At 38.7% G+C, this 23,534-nt stretch overlaps 1 protein-coding gene across 8 annotated transcripts in view; it reads right to left on the reverse strand.

The window, feature by feature from the left end:
* Positions 1–18,540, reverse strand: part of LOC150109749 (histone reader KMT2E-like) — a 902,496-nt gene extending 883,956 nt beyond the window's left edge. For 5 of the 8 annotated variants that reach the window (XM_090406979.1, XM_090407317.1, XM_090407060.1 and 2 more), the window contains exon 1: positions 18,005–18,540. Coding sequence is in view for 1 of the 8 variants with exons in the window: in XM_090407149.1 (XP_090263275.1) it covers positions 18,176–18,240 (65 nt within the window). In the remaining 7 variants the exon portion in view is untranslated. The remainder of the gene's footprint in view (positions 1–18,004) is intronic. The other 3 variants (XM_090407149.1, XM_090406915.1, XM_090406833.1) reach the window with 2 other exon arrangements.
* Between the last annotated feature and the right edge of the window lie 4,994 nt (positions 18,541–23,534).

Raw genomic sequence — 23,534 nt, forward strand, 5'->3', positions numbered from 1 at the left:
TGGGGACTATTTACATGGGATGAAATGGGTCCCCTGGTACATCTACCATCATCCCTCACCGGCGAACGATACAGAGACCTGCTGTCAGATCATGTGCACCCATTTCTGCACATACAGCATCCTGCAGGAGACATGTACCTACAGCAAGACAATGCACCAGCCCACTGCTCCCGAATTGTAACTGAGTGGGTGGATGAACACTCCACGGACATGAGGATGCTTGGTTCGCCCCCGAGGTCCCCTGATCTCAATCCCATTAAACACATCTGGGATGCTGTCGAGAGAGATATACATGCCCTGGACCCTGCTCCAACCAATCTCCATGCATTGTGGGAGGCTGTGCAGTGGTCACGGATCACTTTGGCTCCCCAACACTTCCGGTGCCTTGTGGAGTCCATGCCATGCCACATTGCCGCCGTCATCAAGGCAAAAGGGGGGGGGGGTGCTACTAGGCAGGTATCTCTAATTCAACTGCTCATGAGTATACAACATATGTGGTGGCTTTTTTACTTTTACAAAAAATATCAAAATTCATACATCAACCAAAGCCTCCAACATCAACCCATGAAAAAACCAGGAATCTATGAGACTCATTGCTCTTGTGGCATTTCTTAGGTAAGCCAGACAGGAAGGTCAGGAGAGATCTGCATGTCTGAACACGTAAAAGATGTTGAAAAAAGAAGAGAACATAGATCAGGCCTGACATTCTGCACAACCACTACTGGCCAACGAGTACTTTTGCAACAAACAGAAATGTCATATATTGCTCGTAAGTGTTTTATAAGAAAATTTAAAGAATCCTCGCAAATACTTAGGATCCCAAAAACAATGCAATAAAAATAAAGGCTTAATTTTACATCAAGTATGGTCTGCTTTCATAAAAAATTAACTGTCAAGGACCTAGGATATAGCACACATGATATTACAGAACATGATAGCAACAACTAGTAATTCTTGTTGATAAGCTTATATGTTGGTAACACGACTATAAAATTATTTCAGGAAATTACAACATATACTAAATATTAATTAAAATTAAAATTAATTAAAAACTTTAATCGATACGCCCTATATTTTGGCAATGTTACATTGCCGTCTTCATATGAACATAAAACTATAGATAAGTGCACACAGGCACAAACAACGAGCAATGAGGCTGAAGAGAGTAACTATCATTGTTCCCAGTGTCCTAAAGATGCCCCCCCCGAAGGCTAAATTGGGTTGGCTTGGCTGTTGGGCTGATGTTCTCATGATGAAAGCTTCCCAAATTTGGAGCAGTCTCATGCACCCAAATTTGTTGAGGTTTGGGAAGTTTTTTTTAGAGATCAGGCTGATTCCATGAACAATCTTTCGTATTTATATTTGCTGTGGCTGTAAAGTGACTTTCTTCAATCGTATTCTGTGGCGGGTATTCAGAGAATGGTCTACAAGCTCAGAATGGCTACACTAGTGAAACCGGATGTATGTAGTCTTTGTGTTCGGATATCCTGATATTAGCTGTCATGCCTGTTTGGCCATAGTAGGAGAGTTTACAGCTACAAGAGACCTGGTATACTCCAGGTAGGTCTAGGGAAAGCGGATGGTCTTTGGTGGAGCAGATAAGGGATGCCAATTTTCTATATGGTTTGTAACAGGTCATCAGGTCATATTTCTTTAGGATTTTGGTTAACTTTTCAGAGGTGTCCCTGGATGTAAGGAATGGCGATAGATTTAGTCTATATATAAGGGGAGGGGTTGTGGTTAACTGGTTTTAATAGTTTCTGGATTTTTTGGGGATTGTAGCCATTGGCTAAGAACGTGTTAAAGATGTGGTTTAGTTCAGAGGTTAGGGCACTGTCATCTGAACAGATTAATTTTGCTCTTTTATATAAGCTTTTTATAACCCCATATTTTTTTAAGGGAGGAGGGAATTGCTGCTGAATGTATCTGCCTGTATGGGTTGGTTTTCTGTAAACAGAGAAAGCCAAGGATCCATCAGGCTGGTGTGTAATCAGTGTCAGGAAAGGAAGACTGTTGTTTTTTTTTCTTTTTCCAAGGTGAACTGGATTCTGGGATGTTGTTTGTTTAAGTGTGTTAAGAAGATGTGGAGTGTATCTAAGCCATGTAGCCAAATAGCAGACACATCCACGTAGCATAGCCAAACAGTGGGGTTTTTGTGAGACTGAGTTTAAGGCTTTTTTCTTCAAAAGTCTCCGTAAAAAAGTTGGCCGGGAGGGCTGGGTGAACCCATGGCTGTCACCTCTACCTGTTTGTAGAATTTTCCTTGCCAAACGAAATAGCCCGAGTTCATTGTGAACTGAAATAAGGCTGAGATATCGGGAGGAAATTTGACTTGGATGAGATATATGGTATCTTTGAGTGGGACATTCAGGAATGAGGAGGAGACAACAAAACTGACCATTATGTAACTGTGTTGGAGTGAGAGGTTTTCTATACTGGCTTCGAAGTGGGCTGAGTTTTTTTTTTATGTGTGATGGTGTGTTGCCAGTATAGTGTATGTGGGGGAATCAATGCCATCCACTATGGGATGTAATAGCACATTTTTGTTTATGGATTTTTGGTAGTCTATATATTCGGCACAGGGGGGGTGGGGTAGAGTCAAAAGGCTTTAGTTTGTTAGTAACCTTCTAGGCCAAGACGTAACGTTCTTAAGGAGCCTTTGGAGTGTTCTGATTTGGGAGATGTTGGGATCATATTCAATGGAGAGGTAGGTAGAACAATCTAACAATAAAGAAGTAAGCTTAACTGTATAGTCTGTTTGGTTGAGAACCGTGGCATTTCTCTTATCTGATTTGGTGATTACTATTTCTCTGTTGTTCTTCATTTCTTGCAGAGCTTTACATTCTTCTTTGGACAGGTTGGTTTTTGGTGGTTTTGCTTTGGTCAGTACTCTGGCCATCCAGTCTGATATTTGTTGGAATATGGTTGGGCAGGTTGTGGATTCCACGTTCTATCTATATCATAATTTCTTCGGACAGTATTGTCTTAGGAGCTAAAGCGAAATTGTGGCCACGTGCAAGTGCACTAAGTGCTTCAGGCTAGTTACCATGTTGAAGCATTAGTTGGGGTTCAGAGGTAGAGTTCCTTTTCAAATTTTCAGATGTGCCAACATCATATTTTCTTAAATTCTTTTCTGCTGAAGTGCACGAGACATCATAGAGAATCGTCCAAAGGTCATGGTTCAGATTAGCAGAAAGCTCTTCTTCTAATGCACGAATAGCCTCACTGATGTTAGCCAAGAGACCGTGGGTTGCAGCAATTTGTTCTCGTAGTAGGACGAAGTGCACTTATAAATGCAGATAGCCTTCTGCGAAGAGAAGCGCCACTTTAATTTCACAATTTAGGATTACATTATTATCCCAGTAGGATTTTAAGAAGGTCAAACGATTTAGTTGTCTTGATATCTTCAGCTTTAATTTGCCGTATTGGTGATAAGCTTGTTGATAAGCCTATATGTGTTACCAACATAAGCTTATCAACAAGAATTACTATCATCCACGAAGATTCTATCGCCAATAATCCAGTTCACCTTGCAAAAAGAAAAGTTTTCCTTTCCTAGCCACGCTAATTACACGTCAGCCTGATGGATCCTTGGCTTTCTCTGTTTACAGAAAACTAACCCATACAGGTAGATACATTCACCAGCAACCCCCTCCCCCGTCCCAACAACAATATGGGGTTATAAAAACCCTATATAACAGGGCAAAATTAATCTGTTCAGATGACAATGCTCTAACCTCTGAACTAAACCACATCCTTAACACAGGAAAGATAAAAAAATAATAATGATAATAGAAAGAATCTAAGAATTCTACAATAATTTATATAGCACTAAACAGCCCAATCAGGAAATTGAAATCTACTACAACATTCAAGTACTATCAATATTGATTGAAGAAATAGAAAATGCCTTAAAAGAAATGCCAAATAATAACAGCCTGGACCTAGATATCACAGCAGATATTTATTATTATTATCTGACACCTCCAGGGAGTCCAAAGACTCATCAAAGTAGGACAGCTACTTTACAACTCTCTGCCTCCACTAATCACCATGATAAGATATGGAGGAAGAGAATTACTAAAAAAAGGTTCAAATGCTTTTTAATAAATGCTTGACAAAATCTAAAATCCAAGATGACTGAAACAAAGCAGAGTCTTAATATACAAAAGAGGAGATCATACAGATCTAAAAAGTAGTGGAGGTTTGATGTAGTGGTGAGATAGAGAATTATGGTGTGGGTGTTCTCCCTCGATGAGTCTTCGGACTCCTTGGAGGTGACACGGAAATAAATAATAATAAGTATAGAAAGAAAGAAGTCTGGTCTCAACATAAATACCGATAAAACTAAAATAACACTCACTAACAACTCTCCACATAAAAAATCTACTCCTCACTCCCTTCTTCACTGCACAGCTACACAACTACCAGGAATGGCCTCTTGTTCTTCCCACCTTGACATCCATTCTTTTTATAACTTCTTCTGTATTAATCTGATAGAATATCTTAACTAACTTGAAGGTCTCCATCATATCTCCTTTTCACATCCTATCCACCAACTTCTGTAATCCACATTCTCTCAAACGATCTTCATAACCAACACTTTAGAGTCCTGATGTCACTTTGGTTATTCATCTTTGGACTGACCCTCTTCAGTCTTTTCACATCACAACGAAAACTAGGTGACCGAATCTGAGCACAACAGTCATATATGGTATGACCAATGATTTATATAGATGCACCGTCACCTCATTATCCTAATATATCAATGTACTTTTAATCATAGCAGCAATATGATGTGCAGTCTATGCAACATGTGCAACGTGTCCCCAGAACTTCAATCCACTATCCACAATCACTCTAAGATCCCGAATCTCATTCACTTCCTGAAGTACAGCTCCACCTATACAGTATGCAGCCTTATATCTCTACATCCCAAAGTGTAACAATTTACACTTTTAAAAAACCCCACTCATTTGTCCAAGCTAAAAGTCTACTCAAATCTTCCTATAGAGAATTAACATCGGCACTACTCTTGAAAATTCTACATAAATTTGCATCATCAGCAAATATTTGAAGATCTCTAGTCAATCCGCATCAGGTCACCTTCCTTTCCTGAGATACAGCTCCATCATACACAACTTGCTGGTATCATTGAGAGAAAGAGAGAGAGAAAGAGAATCTCCAATCCATCTAACCAGTATATTATCTGTTCTTGTCCTCTGCAGCTTGTACACCAAATTATCACGTGGTAATAATCTATTGAATGCTTTTGCAAAGTCAAGAATATCACTGTACATGATTTTCTCTCATCCAACATATTCATCAGCTTAACATAAAACATAGGTAGATTGCTAAAACAAAAACTGCCCTTTACAAATCCATGCTGACTATCATAGAGAATGTTTTGTTCAGCAACCCAATCCTGTATTCTCTTATTCCAACACTTTGACCACAACAGGAGATATACAGACCAGTCTATAATTGGAAACTTCTGTTCTCAAATCATACTTGTGGAGAGGCATTATTTTGCCTTCTTTCCACACCTTAGGAACCTTACCCACTGAAAGACTCACATTAAATAACAGGACAATGGCATGGATAACTCTTTTACACATTAAAAACTTGTGGTGATATCATCGAGAGAGAGAGAGTGATGGATAGTGATGGCAGGACAGTAGGTAACTAGGGGAACACAGAGTGAAAGAGTTAGAGGAGAGGGGGGGGGGGGATGCAAGTGAGCAATCAAGGAGCAGAGTGGCAAGATGTATGGAGACTCGATGATCCGTGAAGTGCAAGATAAGATGCCAGAGGAATGTTTGCCTGGAGGAACAACAGAAAGTATGGCTATGGCAATTAAGCTGGTTGAAAGGGTGGATGAGATGACTGTGATGGTGGGCACAAATGACTTGTGAGGCAATATAAATCAGGTAGTGAGATATCTGAGAATCTTGCTTGAGGTTGTACGAAAGAAAAAAAGCAGAGAAGAAAGATTGTGTGTGTGTGTTACCTGGTATAATAGTGACCAGCTGAGCAGAAGAGCTGTAATAATGAATAGAATAATAGCCAGAATGTGTCAGAAGAGAGGATTGGAATAACTGGATGGTTGGAGGGCATTTGAAGACAGAAACGAACAGTATGCGAGAGACAGCTTGCAATTGAATCAGGGAGGACGTAGGCATCTGGAGAGATTGCTGTTTTCTGAAGGAGTTGGTGTGTCAATGCAGGGAAACTAGAATTCCCTGGGTGGATGGCCTCTTGTGGGAATGGGTGCTTGAGGAAAGGGGGGATGACTTCAGGTAATGCCGAGTCCAGTGGGTTCTAAGAGATATTTTTATGCTTTATACTAATGCCAGGAATATCCGGAATAAAGGAGATGAATTAGTGGCACTGATAGCATCAGCCTGGCCAAAGATTATTGGGATCTTTGAGACGTGGTTGCTGGAAGATAATACAATAACAGGAATAAAAGTAGCAAGGTACAGCATTTTTTGGCAGGATAGGAAGGGAAAATGCGGGGGGGTGGACTACTGCTTATGATATTGAAAGTTTATTTTTCACTTGGTTAGACTATAATAAATTTAGTTTAATCCTTCATCCAAGTGTGAGCAAACAAAGTTTGCGCCTGAAAGTATCTTCAGGACTGGGGTAAGGTAGTAAAACACTGGGCAACTCGTTGCAAAGGTGGAGCAAGCTAACATCACTCCTATCTCGGTATCTCCCATAATGCAAAACACATTTTTTGTAACGAGTTGCCGGGTGTTGTACCACCTTAGCCCAGTCCTGAAGATACTTTCAGGTGCAAACTTTGTTTGCTCACACTTGGATAAAGGATTAAACTAAATTTATTATAGTCTAACCAAGTGAAAAATACTCTTTCAACAGCTTTCTCTAAATCCAGAGAAATTTAATAAAAAGGTGGCACATCATTTGGCAACGCCTATAGGTAGAGATGACCTTGCTAATGCTTCTGCCTGGTATCTCCACTTTGGCCTGGCTCCCACTGAAGAGACCTCAATAAAGGTCAAAACTAGTCTGAGTAGTGGCCCTTCCCTTAATGCATAACATTATACATGTCCGGAAGGAGATGTGTTTTGCATTATGGGAGATACTGAGATAGGAGTGATGTTAGCTTGCTCCACCTTTGCAACGAGTTGCCCGGTGTTGTACCACCTTACCCCAGTCCTGAAGATACTTTCAGGCGCAAACTTTGTTTGCTCACACTTGGATAAAGGATTAAACTAAATTTATTATACTGCTTATGATAAGTGATGACTTACGTCCTGTAAAGAGTAGAGGCTTTTGAAGACAATGACACTAATGGTTTTGAAAGCATATGGTGTGAGGTAGAGGTGGGCAAGACAGGATATTTAGTAGGGTGTTGCTACAGGCCAAGGAGCACAGATGGTGGAGAGCAGGAGATTTTTAGGCAGTTGAGCTTGGCAAGTGTAAGAAGAATGATTATTATGGGAGATTATAACTACAGCAGTATAAGCTGGGAAGAGGAAAATGCATGTAGTAATAAGGGAATGGAATTTCTAGAATTCTTGAGGAACAAATGTCTTAGGCAACATGTAATAGAGGGAACAAAGAGGTTCGAGAGTTTTGGATTTAGTCATAGCATCAGAAGAGCTGATAATAACTAAGATGACGACATCTCTCCCCCTAGTTGGAGAGAGTGACCATGTGGTTTTGACTTGGAAGATGAAGAGATATACAGGACTATAAAAAAAAGGGAATATATGTGGAATTATAAGGCAGGTGATTATAATAGTCTTAGATATCAACTTGGAAAGAGGGACAGTTCCATGGAGGGAGGAATTGGAAGCACAACTCGTTAGTGCTTGGGAAATTGTGATGGAATATTCGTTAGCAGCAATAGTAAGCTGTATTCCACAAGTGAAGGAGAGTACACAATTTGGTGTAAAGTGAATGACAAACAATATCAAACAGGAACTGCAGGTGAAAAAGAGATTATGGAAGAGATATCAGGAGATGGGATGGAGAGCAGATGCATGAGGAATATAAGACTCAGGCCAGGAGAGTGGTTAATGGTGAGGAATGCAAAACTGGAATATGAGAAGAGATTGGGATTAAGATCCAAAGAAAATCCTAAGGCATTTTTTAGCTATGTGGCCAGTAGGAGGAGAAATGATTGTGGAAGAATGACATTTGCAGGATAAAAATGGGAACAGAGTGACTGATGCACAGGACATAGTGGAGTTGTTCAATGAACACTTTATTGGAGTATGTCATCCTGGAAAAATAGGTTTTAATACTAGAAGGATAGGGGAGGTTCCAGGTTTAGAGGTGCAAGAGGAGAATGTGTTCCAATACTGAGTATTCCAGATGTCAGTAAAGCTGGGGGGACTGGATGGCATTTCACCACAGGTTTTGAGAGAATATGCTAAAGAACTGACAGCTACGTTGACCTGGCTTTTCAATGAAAATCTGATTAACGGAAAGGTAACCAGGATGAAAGTAAGGTGAGATAGTACCATTGCCTAAGGGTGGTAGAGTCCTCCTCAATTGGAGGAGCTGTACTGGAGGAAGTAGGGGAGACAAGAGATTTGGAGGTGATGATTGATAGAAAACTGAAATTCAGGGAGCATATTGCAAAGGTGGTGAAGGTAACCCAGATGATTGCTGCAATACTGAGAAGGACGCTGACCTGTAGAGATAAAAGAGTTATCATTCTGTTGTATAAGACCCTGATCAGACCATTGTTCTCAAATTTGGTTCCCAGGATTTGAAGCGGATAAATGAACTGTGAGAATGGTACAGAGGCAGATAACAAAGATGGTTTCAGGACTGCAGAATGTTAGTTATGAGGAATTGCTGAGGGAATGTGAACTGCAGAGTTTGGTGGATAGAAGGAGAGGCAATATGACTGAGACTTTTAGACTGTTGAGAAGCAGTTGCAGGGTTGACACTGGGGAGTTCTTTCACTTGGTGGAACAGAGGGAAGGAGCGATGATAAGGTGCCATCCCTGGAAGTTACGAAAGGAAGCTGTGAGCAAGAGGGTGAGGAGTGGTTTCTTTGTGTGGAGGATGGTTGAACTGTGGAATGAATACCTGATAGAGTGGTGAGAGCAAAACGGTCAATGAATTCAAGAAGTGGTATGACAGACTATGTGTTTCCTAGGAAGGTCCTCCCACGATGAGTCTCTTGACTCCATGGAGGCCTGAATAATAATAATAATATGTCATCCATTCCCACAGTCTTATTAACATCTAACCCGAGCAACAGTTGATACACTTCCGATTCTTTTACCTTTAATTCTTCTAAGTCTTGCTTCCCTACTACGTTGAACAGCATCATTCACACCACTATGATATACACTGATGAATTGTTTATTCAATAATTCCACTATATCATTTGCTATGTTTACTCTGTAACCATAGCTATCAACCTGCCATAATTATTTTTCCTGTTGCTTACCACATAGCAGAAAACTTCTATTAGAATAGCTTTAGCCTGACTGGCCAATCTCCTCTCAAATTCTTCTTTTTGTACTTCCTCCATAACTTATTTTGAAATACTGTTTGCTTAATTTCACCATTAATCCATCTCACTTCTACTCTATTTATTCACTTAACTTTTGGTATGCAGTTATGCACCACTTGTGCCTACCTTATCATTTCCCATGCACTGTCAACATCTTTTCTACACAGTTAATCAACTCAACGTATTGATGCTAGTTGACTACAGAGCTTCTAATAATCAGTCAACTTATAGTTCCACATATAGATCTTGATAACTATTTTGTTTGACTACCTTCCAAATCAATACTTCACTTTCACCAACAGGTGGCACAGTGGTGTAGCTAGTTGTCACCCAGGGCAGTCCCTGAATTTGCCACTCCTTTCAATACACACCAAAAATATTTGCCGCTCCTTTCAATACACACCAAAAATATTTGCCACTCCTTTCAATATACACCAAAATGACGTATAGGGAAATAAATTAAAATGCTATGTTTATTTTTGAAGTGAAACTTTTATTTCAACATTCTAAAATGTTATTTTTCTTGGTTTTCTGTTAGCAAAATCGTCAATGACATTGGCAAAGTCTATTTCATAGTAATGTAGGTAATTCTAAATCAATTTTATTTAGAAAAACTCCTCTCACAACTAGTAACACTTACAGCAATTGTGAGGAAAATTCACAGTAGTATTACAATATTTGGAACTGAGTTCGAGACTTATTTTAGAATTAACTGCAAAAGTTCAAAAAGGTTCAAAGTGCAGACCGGGGTGGATTGCCTTGTCCGCCCTCCCCAGCTACGCCTCTGAGGTGGCAGTGTTGACACCTCATTCACAACCACATCCTGTGGGACTATCGCCCAATCTAACCTTAAAGATTGGGGAATTGTTATGCATATATATTCATGTACAGGGTATCAGAAATAAAGGGGCTGAGTTTATAACATTGATTGAATCAGTATGCCCAACCGATAAACCTCGTTATAATAAATTTAGTTTAATCCTTTATCCAAGTGTAAGCAAACAAAGTTTGCACCTGAAGTATCTTCAGGACTGAGGCAACTTGTGGTAAAGGTGGACTAAGCTCTCATCACTTGTCTTTATCTCCCATAATATAAAACACATCTCCTTGCAGACATGTATAATGCTATGCATTAATGGAAGGGCCACTACCCAGACCAGTTTCAACCTTTATTGAGGTCTCATCAGTGGGAGTCAGAACCAGAGGTGGTGATACTAAGGTGGAAGTAATGCAGAAGTCATATTTAACTATACGAGTTGCCAAAAGGTGTCTCACCTTATTATTATTATATATATTATTATTACATTATTATTGCATATTTCTCTAATCCAGAGAAATTTAATAATAAGGTGAGATACCTTTTGGCAACTCGTATAGATAAATATGACTTCTGCATTACTTCCACCTTAGTATCATCACCTCGGGATCTGGCTCCCATTGACAAGACCTCAATAAAGGTCGAAACTGGTCTGGGTAGTGGCCCTTCCCTTAATGCATAGCATTATACATGTCTGCAAGATGTGGTTGCATTATGGGAGATACTAAGACAAGTAATGAGAGCTTAGTCCACCTTTACCATGAGTTGCCTCAGTCCTGAAGATACTTCAGGTGCAAACTTTGTTTGCTTACACTTAAATAAAGGATTAAGTCTAACCAAGTGAAAAAATTTCCAACGATAAACTTTGTGTTGCTTGCTGATTTAGACAGTTATCCTACAGAAACTCAACAAATTCACTCTCCTTGTTACTATCTCTTCTTTCCAGTCTGCATTCCTATAAATAAAATTTCCCATTAGCATCAGTTTCCTTTTACTTGCCCAGCTAATTTGTCTAAACATTTCACAATCAATACTCTCAACATTCCCTGGCCTATAACAGCATCCTATTAGATATACTATTCTATTGATCTCAACTTCATGGCAAACAGTTTCAAAATCTTCACATGTACTACTATTTTCCACTTTCACTCTTGAAGGACAATTCATTTGATACCATTAACAATACTCTCCCACCTCTCTTGATCTTCCTATCCTTTTGGAAAATTCTATATCATCCTTATGTTATTGTTCAAGCCCTATCAAATCGTGACAGGGCACCATCCTCAGTCAACCAAGTTTAATGGCAATTATCTTTGGCCATATTGATTCAATGCTACAAACTCAGCCCCTATATTTCTGATATTCTGTATACATGAATATATAAGCATAACAATTCTCCACTCTTTAAGGTCATCCCACCAACATGATAAACCTTTATTCTCTCTGCTGTAGTGCACTTTTCTCATCATTCTTTAAGGTCTCCACTCTTTAAGGTCATCCCACCAACATGATAAACCTTTATTCGAGAGAATAAAGGTTTATCATGTTATCACTATAGCAGAGATGCTATAGTGCACTTTTCTCATCATTCTCAATTTAGGTGCATTAAACTGACATCTACATTTATTTGTCCACTTTTCCAGCATACTCAAATCCTCTTGAAGAGCCAAAACATCAGCATTATTACTAATAAGCCTCCCAAGCTTCACATCATCTGCAAACAACTGAACATCTTCTTGAAGTAATGTGCCACTATCACTGACATAAAAATTGAACAGCAGTAGTCCTAGTATTGAACCTTTAGAACTCTACTTGAAACCTCAAATACAACTCTCTGATATCTACCAGAGAGCTGATCGTCAATCCAATTCACTAAATATTATTATTATTATTATTATTCAGGCACCTCCATGGAGTCTGAAGACTCATTGCAAGAGACTCAATCTATCCACACAATCTATCATACCTCTCCTTGAACCCATTAACAGACACAAATGACTCTCACCACCCATTCCACAACTCTCCAAGCAAAAAATCTAGTCCTCACAGCCCTAACTAACCACACGATATTCAACTTCCCTCTAAGTGTCGAAACATTTCCCCCTTCATCAATCCTATAAAACCCTTTAAGCAACTTAAATGTTTCTATCATATCCTGTCGTTTTCTCCTATCAAACAACTTTTGCAATCAACACACCTTCAATCAATCCTCATAGGGAACATTTCACAGGCCACTCACCATCTTGGTCACTCACCACTGAATCCACTCCAATGCCTCCCTTCACCAAGAAAATCAGGGGGACTAGACTTCAGCACATTAATCCAGATGTGGGCATATCAAGACCTTATAAACAGGATTAACAACTTCCTTATCTCTACTTGTTAATGTGTTCTTCAATATTACTAAGGTTTCTTTAGAAACCTTAGCAATATGTCCTCTAAACTTAATCAACTCTCTATCTACCACTACCCATAAATCTCTATCTTCATCTATTTCTTGGAGTACAGTACTATTGATGTGATAAAAGGCTTGTAATTTATTTATGCATTTCCCCAATTTAACATATACCCAAAATTCATAACTTTCATATCTCGATATTAAACAGACACCCATTAACTTTTGCCCATACTGACAGACTATTAAACCATTCATGCAAGCTCTCCACATCGCCTTGATTAACTATTTATTACTCTACCTAATTTTGCATCATCAGCAAATAACTGGATATTTCCTTTCAATAGAGAAATACCTGTGTAATTATCACATTCAGTTTTATTTCCCTTTTTATATATCGGTACTATGAGAGATGTATTCCAATCATCTGGAATTCGTCCCTCCATCCAGGCCTTCTGAACTATGCAGTGCAGTCATTGAAGATTGCCATCAAAAAAAAAAAAAAGCCATCAAAAGCCTGAAATGTGAAAAGTATGTAGTTAAGCATTTCTGGTCGAATATCATCTGCCTTTCCACATTTCAGGCTTTTGATAGCTTTTTCTACTTCAAGTATCAATACGTATTCCTGATTGCATGCCTGGTCAGTGTTGTTAACCACTGTGCTGTCTTTGATTGTTTCATTTAGCAGTTTTGCTAAATAATTACTCCATACTTCAAGCATAATCTTTTTCACCAGTTTTCATGTCACCTTTATCATCTCTAATTCCTTTTATAGCATTCTTTCCTCTATTTCTGAGCTTCTTCAACAACCTTCAGAATATCTTGCCACCTTATTGACACCAAAATCTTCCCATGAGTTTTGTTTAGCTAGCTTACACAGAGCTTTTTTACATTTGTCTCTTATTCTCTAAGAGCACAAACTGATTATTTGCCAGGAACTTTTGATATGCTTTCTTCTTTTCCTTCACTTCCTATGTCCACCATGGAGGTCTGATTTTTTCTTATCCTTGCAGATAACCTCACCACATGCCTCACTGGCTGAATCAATCAATGGTTTCTTCAGGGCTTGCCACTGAACTTCAGTGCTTGGTTTCCAGCCCCCCCCCCCTTCCCTCATGTATCTCAAGAGCAGTAAGCAAGTAAAGCAGCTTGCCTATTGAAGTAGTGAGCGCATCCAGTGTGAATGAGTTTAAGGTGTGGATAATTTATGGTCTCCCTCAATGCATTCTTGACGAGTTTTGTACAGAAAAATTTTGATATTTATGATGACTGGATTTCCAGATATTAGTTACTTTCATGGAATTGAACAGATCTGCATTTTCTTTTCAGTAAGTCAGAGTAATGATATACGAACCAAGATATTGAAAATCTTTTACTTCTTCAAAAGTCATTGAGTGTGGTCATTTAGTCAAATATTTCCTTCTTTTCTATTATGGATTTACTGATGTTTAACTGCCAACCAGGTCAGAGGTGCATTTTTATATAAATTATATAGGTGGTTTTGCACAGGCTGAATGTTAGTCAATCAGCAGATTATCTGCAAAGCAAAAAAATGCTCATGCGGGTTTGTCCTGCCAAGTGTTTTTTTTTTCCCCACATATTTTCTGAGTCTGAATACACATTCAAGGACAATGATAAAAAGAAGAACAGCAGTGGCAATAGGAAAGTTCTCAGTCATTACTCCTGCATGGTAATTCATTATCATCAATTTCCTGCTATGTATCCTCAAGGTGTATTCAAGCTACTATGACAGCACCACATGATTAAATTCACATTATTATTAATCTCCTATCAACAATTTTATCTCTAAATTAGTCCATTACTTGTCAGCACTCCAAAATTGTCATATTGGAGTGCTGACATTTTGTATTTCTAAGGCACTTCTGACCGCTTCAATCCACCTAGAACTTGGTCTTCCTTTGGATCTCTTTTCTGCCACCTTGGCATCAAACACCTGTTTTGATAACCTTTCTTCAACCACTCTATTTAAGTGGCCATATTACCTTAGACTAGTGCCTCCACAGAACAATTGAAAAAATGACAGTATATTGTGTCCTTTGATTGGAAAAGGCCTAAGTTCAATTCTTCATTATGAGAGAAATCTTTATATGGTTTTTATCATATGAAGGTGAGTTACTGATCTCCATGTGGAGGTAGCAAGGTTTTTCTCCCAGAAACTTGGGGATTTTCATCTTGCACAGGCAAATTAGCCTTCAAAACACACAATTATAATAGCAACAGTGTTCTGTGTCATTTGGTAGATTAAGTGGTGGAGACAAAGTGGAGTAGGGTGCCCTCACTCAATGAGTTCATGGAGATGTCACGTAATAATCTTCTTCTTCTCTCTTCCATCATCTATGTGGATGATGATGAGGCCAAATGAACTCTTTCCACTTCTGTCTGTCCTGGGAGAGTCCGAACAATTCTGTCCAGTTTAGTGTCGCTTGTTGTGATTTGGTTTTCAGGTCCTCTTTTATTTTGTCTATCGATCTAATTCTGGGCCTTCCTTTGGATCTTTTATCTTCCATCGTTGTTCAGGGCTTTAGATGGTAGTCTTTCTGTTCCCATTCTGGTCACATGACCAAACCCATTGCAGTCTTCTTTCTTGGATTTTATCTATTATTGTTATTTCTTGTTTTAGTCGTTTCCTTATGTCTTCGTTTCTTAGTCGATCCAGCAGAGATACTCCAAGTAATCTTCTTAGCCAATCCATTTCAGTAACTAATCATTTTTTCTCTTCAGCCTTTTTGAGATTCCAGCATTCACTTCCATAGAGGAGTATTGGGAGGACCACTGTTTCATGGATTCTTACTTTTGTTACTTGTTTGATGTCTCTTAACATCCATATTTTATTAAGTCATCCAAAAGTTTGGGATGCTTGACTGATTCGTCTGTTTATATCTTTTATAATTTCATCATTGTATTCAATAACTACTCCAAGGTAGGTGAAGTTTTCTACCTGCTCTAGATTCTTACTATCAATTTCAATTTTCATATTGGTGCTTCTTTTTCCTATTTGCATAATTTTTGTTTTGTGTATATTTATGTTTAATCCAGATTTTATACACTCTTCCTTTATTTTATCAGAAATTCACTGTAGATTTTCTTCTGTGCTTGCAAGTAATGCAATGTCGTCTGCAAATTTTAAATTTGTCACATTTTTCCAATATATTTTGATTCTGGAGTCTTCATTGTTTAAGGCCTTATTGGTTGCTTCTTCCAGTGTAAGATTGAACAGGTCCGGTGACAGATTGCATACCTGTCTTACTCCGCTCTCTGTGTGGAACCAGTTGGTTAAGGTGTCCTCCATTTGTACTGCACTTTCAGATTTCTCATATAGATTCTTTATTATTCTTATGGTTTTGTTGGGAATTCCAAATTCTTCCATAGTTCTCTTCTACAGATTGAATCAAATGCCTGACGGAAGTCTATGAAATTTATGTAGCAACTTTGGTTGTACTCTAGTGTCTTTTCTATTAGCTGTCTTAAGGTGAATAGTTGATCAAATGTGCTTCACCCTGGTCTGAAACCAGCTTGTTCTTCTCCTAGTGCCAGTTCTATATATGGCTTAATTTGTTTTTGGAGTACTTTCATAAAAACCTTACTTGGAATACTGAGGAGGCTAATGCCTCTGTAATTATTGCATTCTGTTTTATCTCCTTTTTTGTATATAGGAGTTATGACTGATTTGGTCCAATCAGTAGGCACTGCTTCGTTTTTGTAGATCCTTTCAAATAATGTTTTTAATGGTTCTAAAAGTTGTTCCTTTCCTGCTTTTAAGAATTCTGCATGTATTTATGTATTTGATCAATGCCAGGTGCTTTCCTAGTTTTGAGTTTTTCTATGCTGTGTGCTATTATTTCTTTGGTAAAGATATTTGTTTCCTCTTCCATTTCAGTGGCTGGAATTGTAATATCCTGGGAGCTGTTTTTATTATATAAATCTTTGAAGTATTCTTCCCATCTGGCTCTTCTTTTTTGTTTTACTTTCAATTAGTTGTCCCTCTTTGTTTTTGATCATTATCATTTTGGTTGTCCATGTCTTACTAATTTGGTCTATTTGTTTATATAATCCATGAAGGTTATTTTCTTTTGATAGCTTTTCTGCCATTTTGCATTTTTTGTCTAACCAGTTATTGTCTCTTAACTAGTTTTCTAATTTCTCTGGTTAATCTATTATATTCATTTCTGTTTTAGTTTCATGCTTTTCCTTTGATCGCTTAACCTTTTTACTTCATTCGAGATCCAATCCTTTTTACTTTCTCTTTCTGTGTAACCTATTGTTTTTTCTGCCGAATTTAATATTATTTCCTTTAATTTGCATCAATGTTCTTCGATGTTTATAATCTGTTTTGGTAGTTCCCTTCAGGTTTTTATCTAGTTCTAGTTGATGTTTACTTAGAATATTGTTGTCTTGTAGTTTTTTTACATTCAGTCTCCTTTAGCCTCTAAAAGTGCTTCCAGATTTTAACTTTATTCTTAGGTTTGCTAATACTAGCTTATGGTCTGATCCACAATCTGCAGGGAAGGATCTGCAGTTTAGGATACTTGATTTCCATCTTTGGTTTACAATAATATAGTCTATCATATTCTTGGTTTGTCTGTCTGGTGATATCCATATCCATTTTCTTTGGGGTTTTGGATGTTTAAAGAGAGTGTTGGTTATTGTTAGTCTATTATTTGAGCAGACGTTTAGCATTGCTTTCTCCATACCCGAACTTAATAATAATAAATAATAACACTTAATAATAATAATTATTATTATGAAATTGAGAAAAGTATACTCAGCAAAAGAATGAGAAGCAAATTTTTCTCATAGCAAATTATGAATGAGTGGACTGTGTTGCCTAAGAAAAATGGGGATGAATAACAGTGAATAATTTTATACTCAGGTAGGACAAGAAATGAACGATATAGAATGAACTTTCATCAGTCCTGGATATCTCACTGGTGAAGGGAGTAATAATCAAAATAAACTTTATATCTCTATCAGGAGAGAAGGGTGTTCCAAATCCCTGCTCTCCACTACGTGGAGAACAGAAAACTGGATGTGAGCTACATTTACAAAAAATAAAGGGGGGAGGGACGGACAATTAACTGGCATATATATGCATTACTTGTGTATATATATATATATTATTATTATTATTTGTGCCACCTCCAACATTATATATATATATATATATATATATATATGCTGTCGACTAATAATATCGTCGACGAATATATACGCTGGTCGACTTAATTAATGAAAATCCAGGAGGAAAAGAAATTCGTTGACTTACCATATCATAAAATTTAAACATCTGCAGTGTTTTCTTTAAAACTGGCTTGAAATGCATAAACATCTATCAAATATTTTGGGCATTTGAAATTCCATATTCAAAAATAATAATAATAAGCACGCACTCAACATCGTGATTTTACAACTAAGAGTGATTCTGTTACCTGCTTACATAGTTCGGTTCCATGGCAATGTCAATATGTCAGAAATATACAAATCTCTTAAAAACACTGTCATGTTTAAACAAGAAAAATTAACCAAAATTTCAAATTCCCTTAACGCTGGTGATTGTATTTTTTCCAGTACAGTTAGGCTTAGCACTATGTTATGTTCGTACTCAGTTGCCAAGCGTGAAGTGTAAACAAACAGAATGACAGGTCAGAGAAAATTGTGAAACATCAAGCTCAAGATTTAACCCAGCTGTTTCATCATACCTGCACAACGTGCTTTTTTGCACAAAATACATGTGACTTCCAGATTACTTTCTCGAAAAAAAGGAAAGAAAAAACTTGCAAGGTGCTGTTACACATTTTATGATTTACCACCACTATTCAAATGGCGGACATTTAATATCTGAAACTACGGGGAAACACGAGTGAACCCACGTTAAGTACGCAGGAATCAAAAAATACTCTCAACTTTAAACTTCCATACTCTCATTCAGAAGATTTTCAAAATGAACAATCACGTTTATTTTTAATGTGAAATATGAAGAAGAAACGCTCTAACTATATAAAAAAAAAAAAAAATCAGCTAACGCCTTTTTATTCCTAGGGAGTAGGTGAGGTCGTTTAGCCCTATATACACATTTTATAAAACATCTAAACCTGAATTAGAAAAATAAATTTTTTTCGCTTCATTTAAAATTAAATTTAACTCTTGCCAAGAAATAATATCCTTGTTTTATCCTTCGCCCAATTATCAGCAAGAAATGTTTAGGCGTGAAGTTTACGCGCCTGGGTCTCTCGCGATGAGTCTTTTGACTCCATGGAAGCACCTCATAATAATAATATTATTATTATTATTATATATATATATATATATATATATATATATATATATATATATATATATATATATATATATATAGATATATATAGATATATAATATATATATATTATATAAATATATATTATATATTTTATATATCATACATATAATATATATATTATATATATAAATATATATATACAAATTAAGGGGATATTAAATCCCACATTGTTTTAAAACCGAATAAGAAACTCAAAGATTGGAATCAGAGAGTTTCATGCCGAATATAGTAAACTATAAAAGTATCGGCGATTACTAGCGTGAGCTAATTCAAGTAGTCCTAGTATGTAGTACAATCTCGGACAACTCGTTGCAAAGGTGGGGAAAGTTCTGATGGCTACTCTTGGTATTTTCCATAATGTAAAAACACATTTCCTAGGAAATGTATGCTGTTATTACATTATGGTGGGAGGTCACTACCGAGACCGGTTTCAGCCTTTTTTTTAGGCTTCATCAGTGAGTAGCTAGACCAAATAGATACCAAAGGGTATAGCGAAAAGAACTTATATACTCTGCTATACGAGTTGTCAAACAGGTGCAACCATTAAGTTACTTAAATATAAAGAGCCAATTGGCTTCATTTCGGAGATATAAAAATTATTCAAATTAAGGGGATATTAAATCCCACATTGTTTTAAAACCGAATAAGAAACTCTTAATAATAATAATAATAATAATAATAATAATAATAATAATAATAATAATAATAATAATAATAATAAAAGTATCTTCACGACTAGGTAGGCTGACCATACGTAGGGATTAGAACGGGTCAGTTCCTTTTTTTTCATATTTCCCGGCCATCCCGTCGTTTTAATAAAAATGTCAATTTTGTCCCGTTTTTAATAAAAACTATAAATATACATTAATATTGGTCAATCTGTTTTCTGTTTATTAACAACATATAGTTGGGGACCATCACCAGAGATAGATATGCTATAGCAAAAAGTGTTGAAGAATTTTACTCAATATTATATCAGGATGGTGAATTAAATGAAGAAGAAGAAGCAGAAGAAGGCAACTCGGAAACAGGAAGTACCACAGATTCTACCAGAAGAAGTTATGTGGAGCATCAAAAGCTTGCAAAATGTGAAAGCTGCAAGTGAGGATGGAGTTATAGCTGAACTTCTAAAAATAGGTGGAGAAATAATCTACAAACTATTAGCAAAACTATTTACTGTTGTGCCGAAAAAAAGTAGTGAGTCATCCCTTTTCCGACCCAACATAAGGTAATCTCAGAAGGGATGAATAAGAACATACCTATGCCTCCAGATAGAAAATGTGCCTATTAATGACCTAAGAACATGTATGTATTCAGTCTTGTAAATTTTAAGTAATGTTAAAGAAACCCATAAACTGAACAGGGAATGTTTGTAAATTAATTAAGATAGAAAATAATGCAAAATTGCTAAAGAGATGTGTATAAGTTAATACAAGTTTTAGGCCATGTCAAAGACAGTTCGTGGCCACAGTATCCAATCGGCTGCCGCCGTATGCATGACGACACCACCAAGTGAGGGCGCTGTTTTGTAGTATATAGGTTTCGGCGGGGATTGGAATCGCTCTGTTCTCTTCTCGTTTTCGTCGGTTCCTGGTTTTTTTCCCTGAGCGGAGTCGCTAAAAATTTTTCTATTATTACCGTATTGTTGCAAAATTTGTTGTATTTTACTAACTTGTTCCTTTTTTTTGTATTAACTTGTTCTTTTGTTCTACTAACCTTTAACCTGCTGATAGCACTTCATTTTGAAGTGCTACGGGACAATTTAGAGTCTGTGGACTCTAATTCTTTTATTCTTTTTTTATAGACGCAGAGACCGAGATGGGTAAGGTAATCCTCGTCCCCCCCCAGGACCCGGACCCTAGGAGTGGAGATTCCAGGATTGGAAGACCCAAGAGTTTTGACAAAAGTGCTTAAGGAGACCGTAGGAGTACACAATATCTTCTCCTTCACCTCTTACGGAGGGGGTAGATTTCTGTTTGTCGTGAAGAATGTGACGACGAGGGATAAGCTTTTAGAGGGCTTCCAAGTCCAAGGGAAGCAGGTGATCCCCACCATGGTCGGATCCCAAGTGCGCCAGATTAGAATAAGCCACTTCCCCATGGAATATCTAGAAGCTGGAGACGACGTGCTCATTCAAGCATTCAACAAGTGGGGGAAAGTGAGCAACATTAAAAAGTGCGTCTCCCAGGAAGACCCTGCCTGGTTCTCCGGTGAAGTCACATTCACCATGGGCATGTGCCAGCCAGTACCAAACCTTGTTAACATCGGAACGTCGCGTGTCCTAGTAAATTATCCCGGAGTGTAAAGACAGTGTTTGCGGTGCGGCTCGGTTGAACACCTGGCTAGTGACTGCCCCCGAGCCAAGTGCTTCAACTGCGTCGGCGTCGGGCACATCTCGCATCAGTGCCCACACCCCTACCGAAAGTGCTCCAGTACAGAGCACACTGTGACATCTTGCTCTCTGCGCACCTTTGCAGAGAGAGCAGGGGCGCCCATTGAGGCACTATCCCCGCAGACTGCAAAAGACGCCGGTGGATTTCCTGTACTCCCAACACCATCGTGGAGAAGACATTTGCACAAACCGTCTTGGGGAAAATTAAAAAACGTCCCACTGCAACAACGCCAGCAGAAGAGACTGTTTCCCCTCCAGCAACAACATCCACTGAGGAAGCAGTCTCCCTCTCGGACAGTTCCATCGTTCCACCACCACCACCATCGGAACAGGGACAAGAACAACAGACATCCGAGGGTACAGACGATGCTATGGATAGCACAACACCAGCTATCCCCCCTCAACAACATCAGAGGAAGTGTTGTCTGTGGACGTTTCACAAGTCCCCCCCTGTAGTAACCAGCATCCCCCCTGCAGTAGAGTTGGCAAAAGAAGAGGGGGACAACATTTCCACCCCCAAAACCTCCCTAAGAAAAGGAAAGAAGCGGCTTCTCCAAAACTGGAGAAAAACATAAAAGAAGCCGCTCTAAGGGAGGTCTCGACTCTACAACAGCAGAGTGGGAGATGGAGGTGGAAACCTCCTCTTATGACAAACACAGTGTCAACTACAAAATACAAAAACTTACCAGCTCCCAATTCAACCTTTATGACTATGAAGTTAAAAACAATAAGATCGTTAGCTTCAGGATAATGAACACCCAGCACGAGTTCGAGGTACTCTCGAGCTCGCGTGCAAGGTTGGAAGCCAGTCTGCAGGACGCAGGATATACTACCTCTCCCTACAGATCGATGACCTCACAAAGTACGTAAGGATGTTACGTATTAAAGATTTAGGCCGGGTGTAAATTACTTAAAACTTCGTAATTCTGCCATCCCCCTTCTGTGTCGCCTCCCTCAACATCAGAGGGCTCCGTTCACTATCTAAACAACAGAAGGTGTGGAACATCATGCTATCATTTAACATCCGGCTCTTGTTCCTGCAAGAAACACATTTCTTTCATTTCAAAGACATGCCGGAACTGAGCCATAAGTACCCCGTCCAATCCTACTGGAGTTTCGGCACAAATACCACCGCCGGGGTTGGGGATACTTATGCTAGCCCCCCTCCTCGGAGTCTTCCATAACATCCAGAGGGATATAGAGGGGAGAGTCCTTGCCGTCGACTGGAAGTACTGGGGATGTACCACCATGTACATTAACATCTATGCCCTGGCAAATGCAACATTAAGACCTGCATTCTTCCAGTCGCTTCATAATTACTTGTACAGCGTCCATCACGTCATCTTGATGGGGGACTTTAACTGTGTGGCAGACCCGGCCTACAATAAAGTAGGGGAAAAATCCCAACACAGGTACCGCTGGCTATAGGGAATTGGAAATCCACCTTAGGAACCTCCAATTCACAGACATCTGGAGGGCTCAGAACCCCTACTGTCCGGATTATACTTTGGCAGGCCGAGGCTTCGGCACACGGATCGACCGCCTTTATCTATCACCTTCCCTTGTCTCCAGAGCCGAAGCAATAAGGCACGTTCTAATTAACTCTTCCATCTCGGACCATAAATTAGTCGCACTCACACACCATCCTTTAAAAGCTGTAGATGTTGGTCCGGGCCCCTGGAAGTTACCACCAGACTTCCCGTCCGAGTTCTCAGTTAAGCTTAACCAACTGTGCTCCACTTGGAGCACCGCTATCTGGGACTGGGACGCGTGGGCACGACTCAAAGTTAACATCAAAGAAAATATAATCAAATGGGGCCAAGAACGTGCCTTCCAACGAAGAGGTCGGCTCCGTGATCTCTATAAGGAGAGAAGCTGGTTCATGGCCAGCCAACGCCAAGGCTTTCCATGTCACAATGCCATCCGTAACATTAATCTCGACATTGAAATGGAGAAACAAAAGCAGGTGGATGAAAAGAACATCAAGATCCGTCTCCACCTCTGCTCGGAAGACAGGCAATCGGCCGCCTTCTATAACAGGCGATACATCAACTTCCGGCAGGAGCGAACCATCATTAACATCACTG

The sequence above is a fragment of the Typopeltis vanoorti genome, chromosome 1 (assembly GCF_054136105.1).
Source record: "Typopeltis vanoorti isolate ZY-2024b chromosome 1, IOZ_Tvanoo_1.0, whole genome shotgun sequence".
NCBI lineage: Eukaryota > Metazoa > Arthropoda > Arachnida > Uropygi > Thelyphonidae > Typopeltis > Typopeltis vanoorti.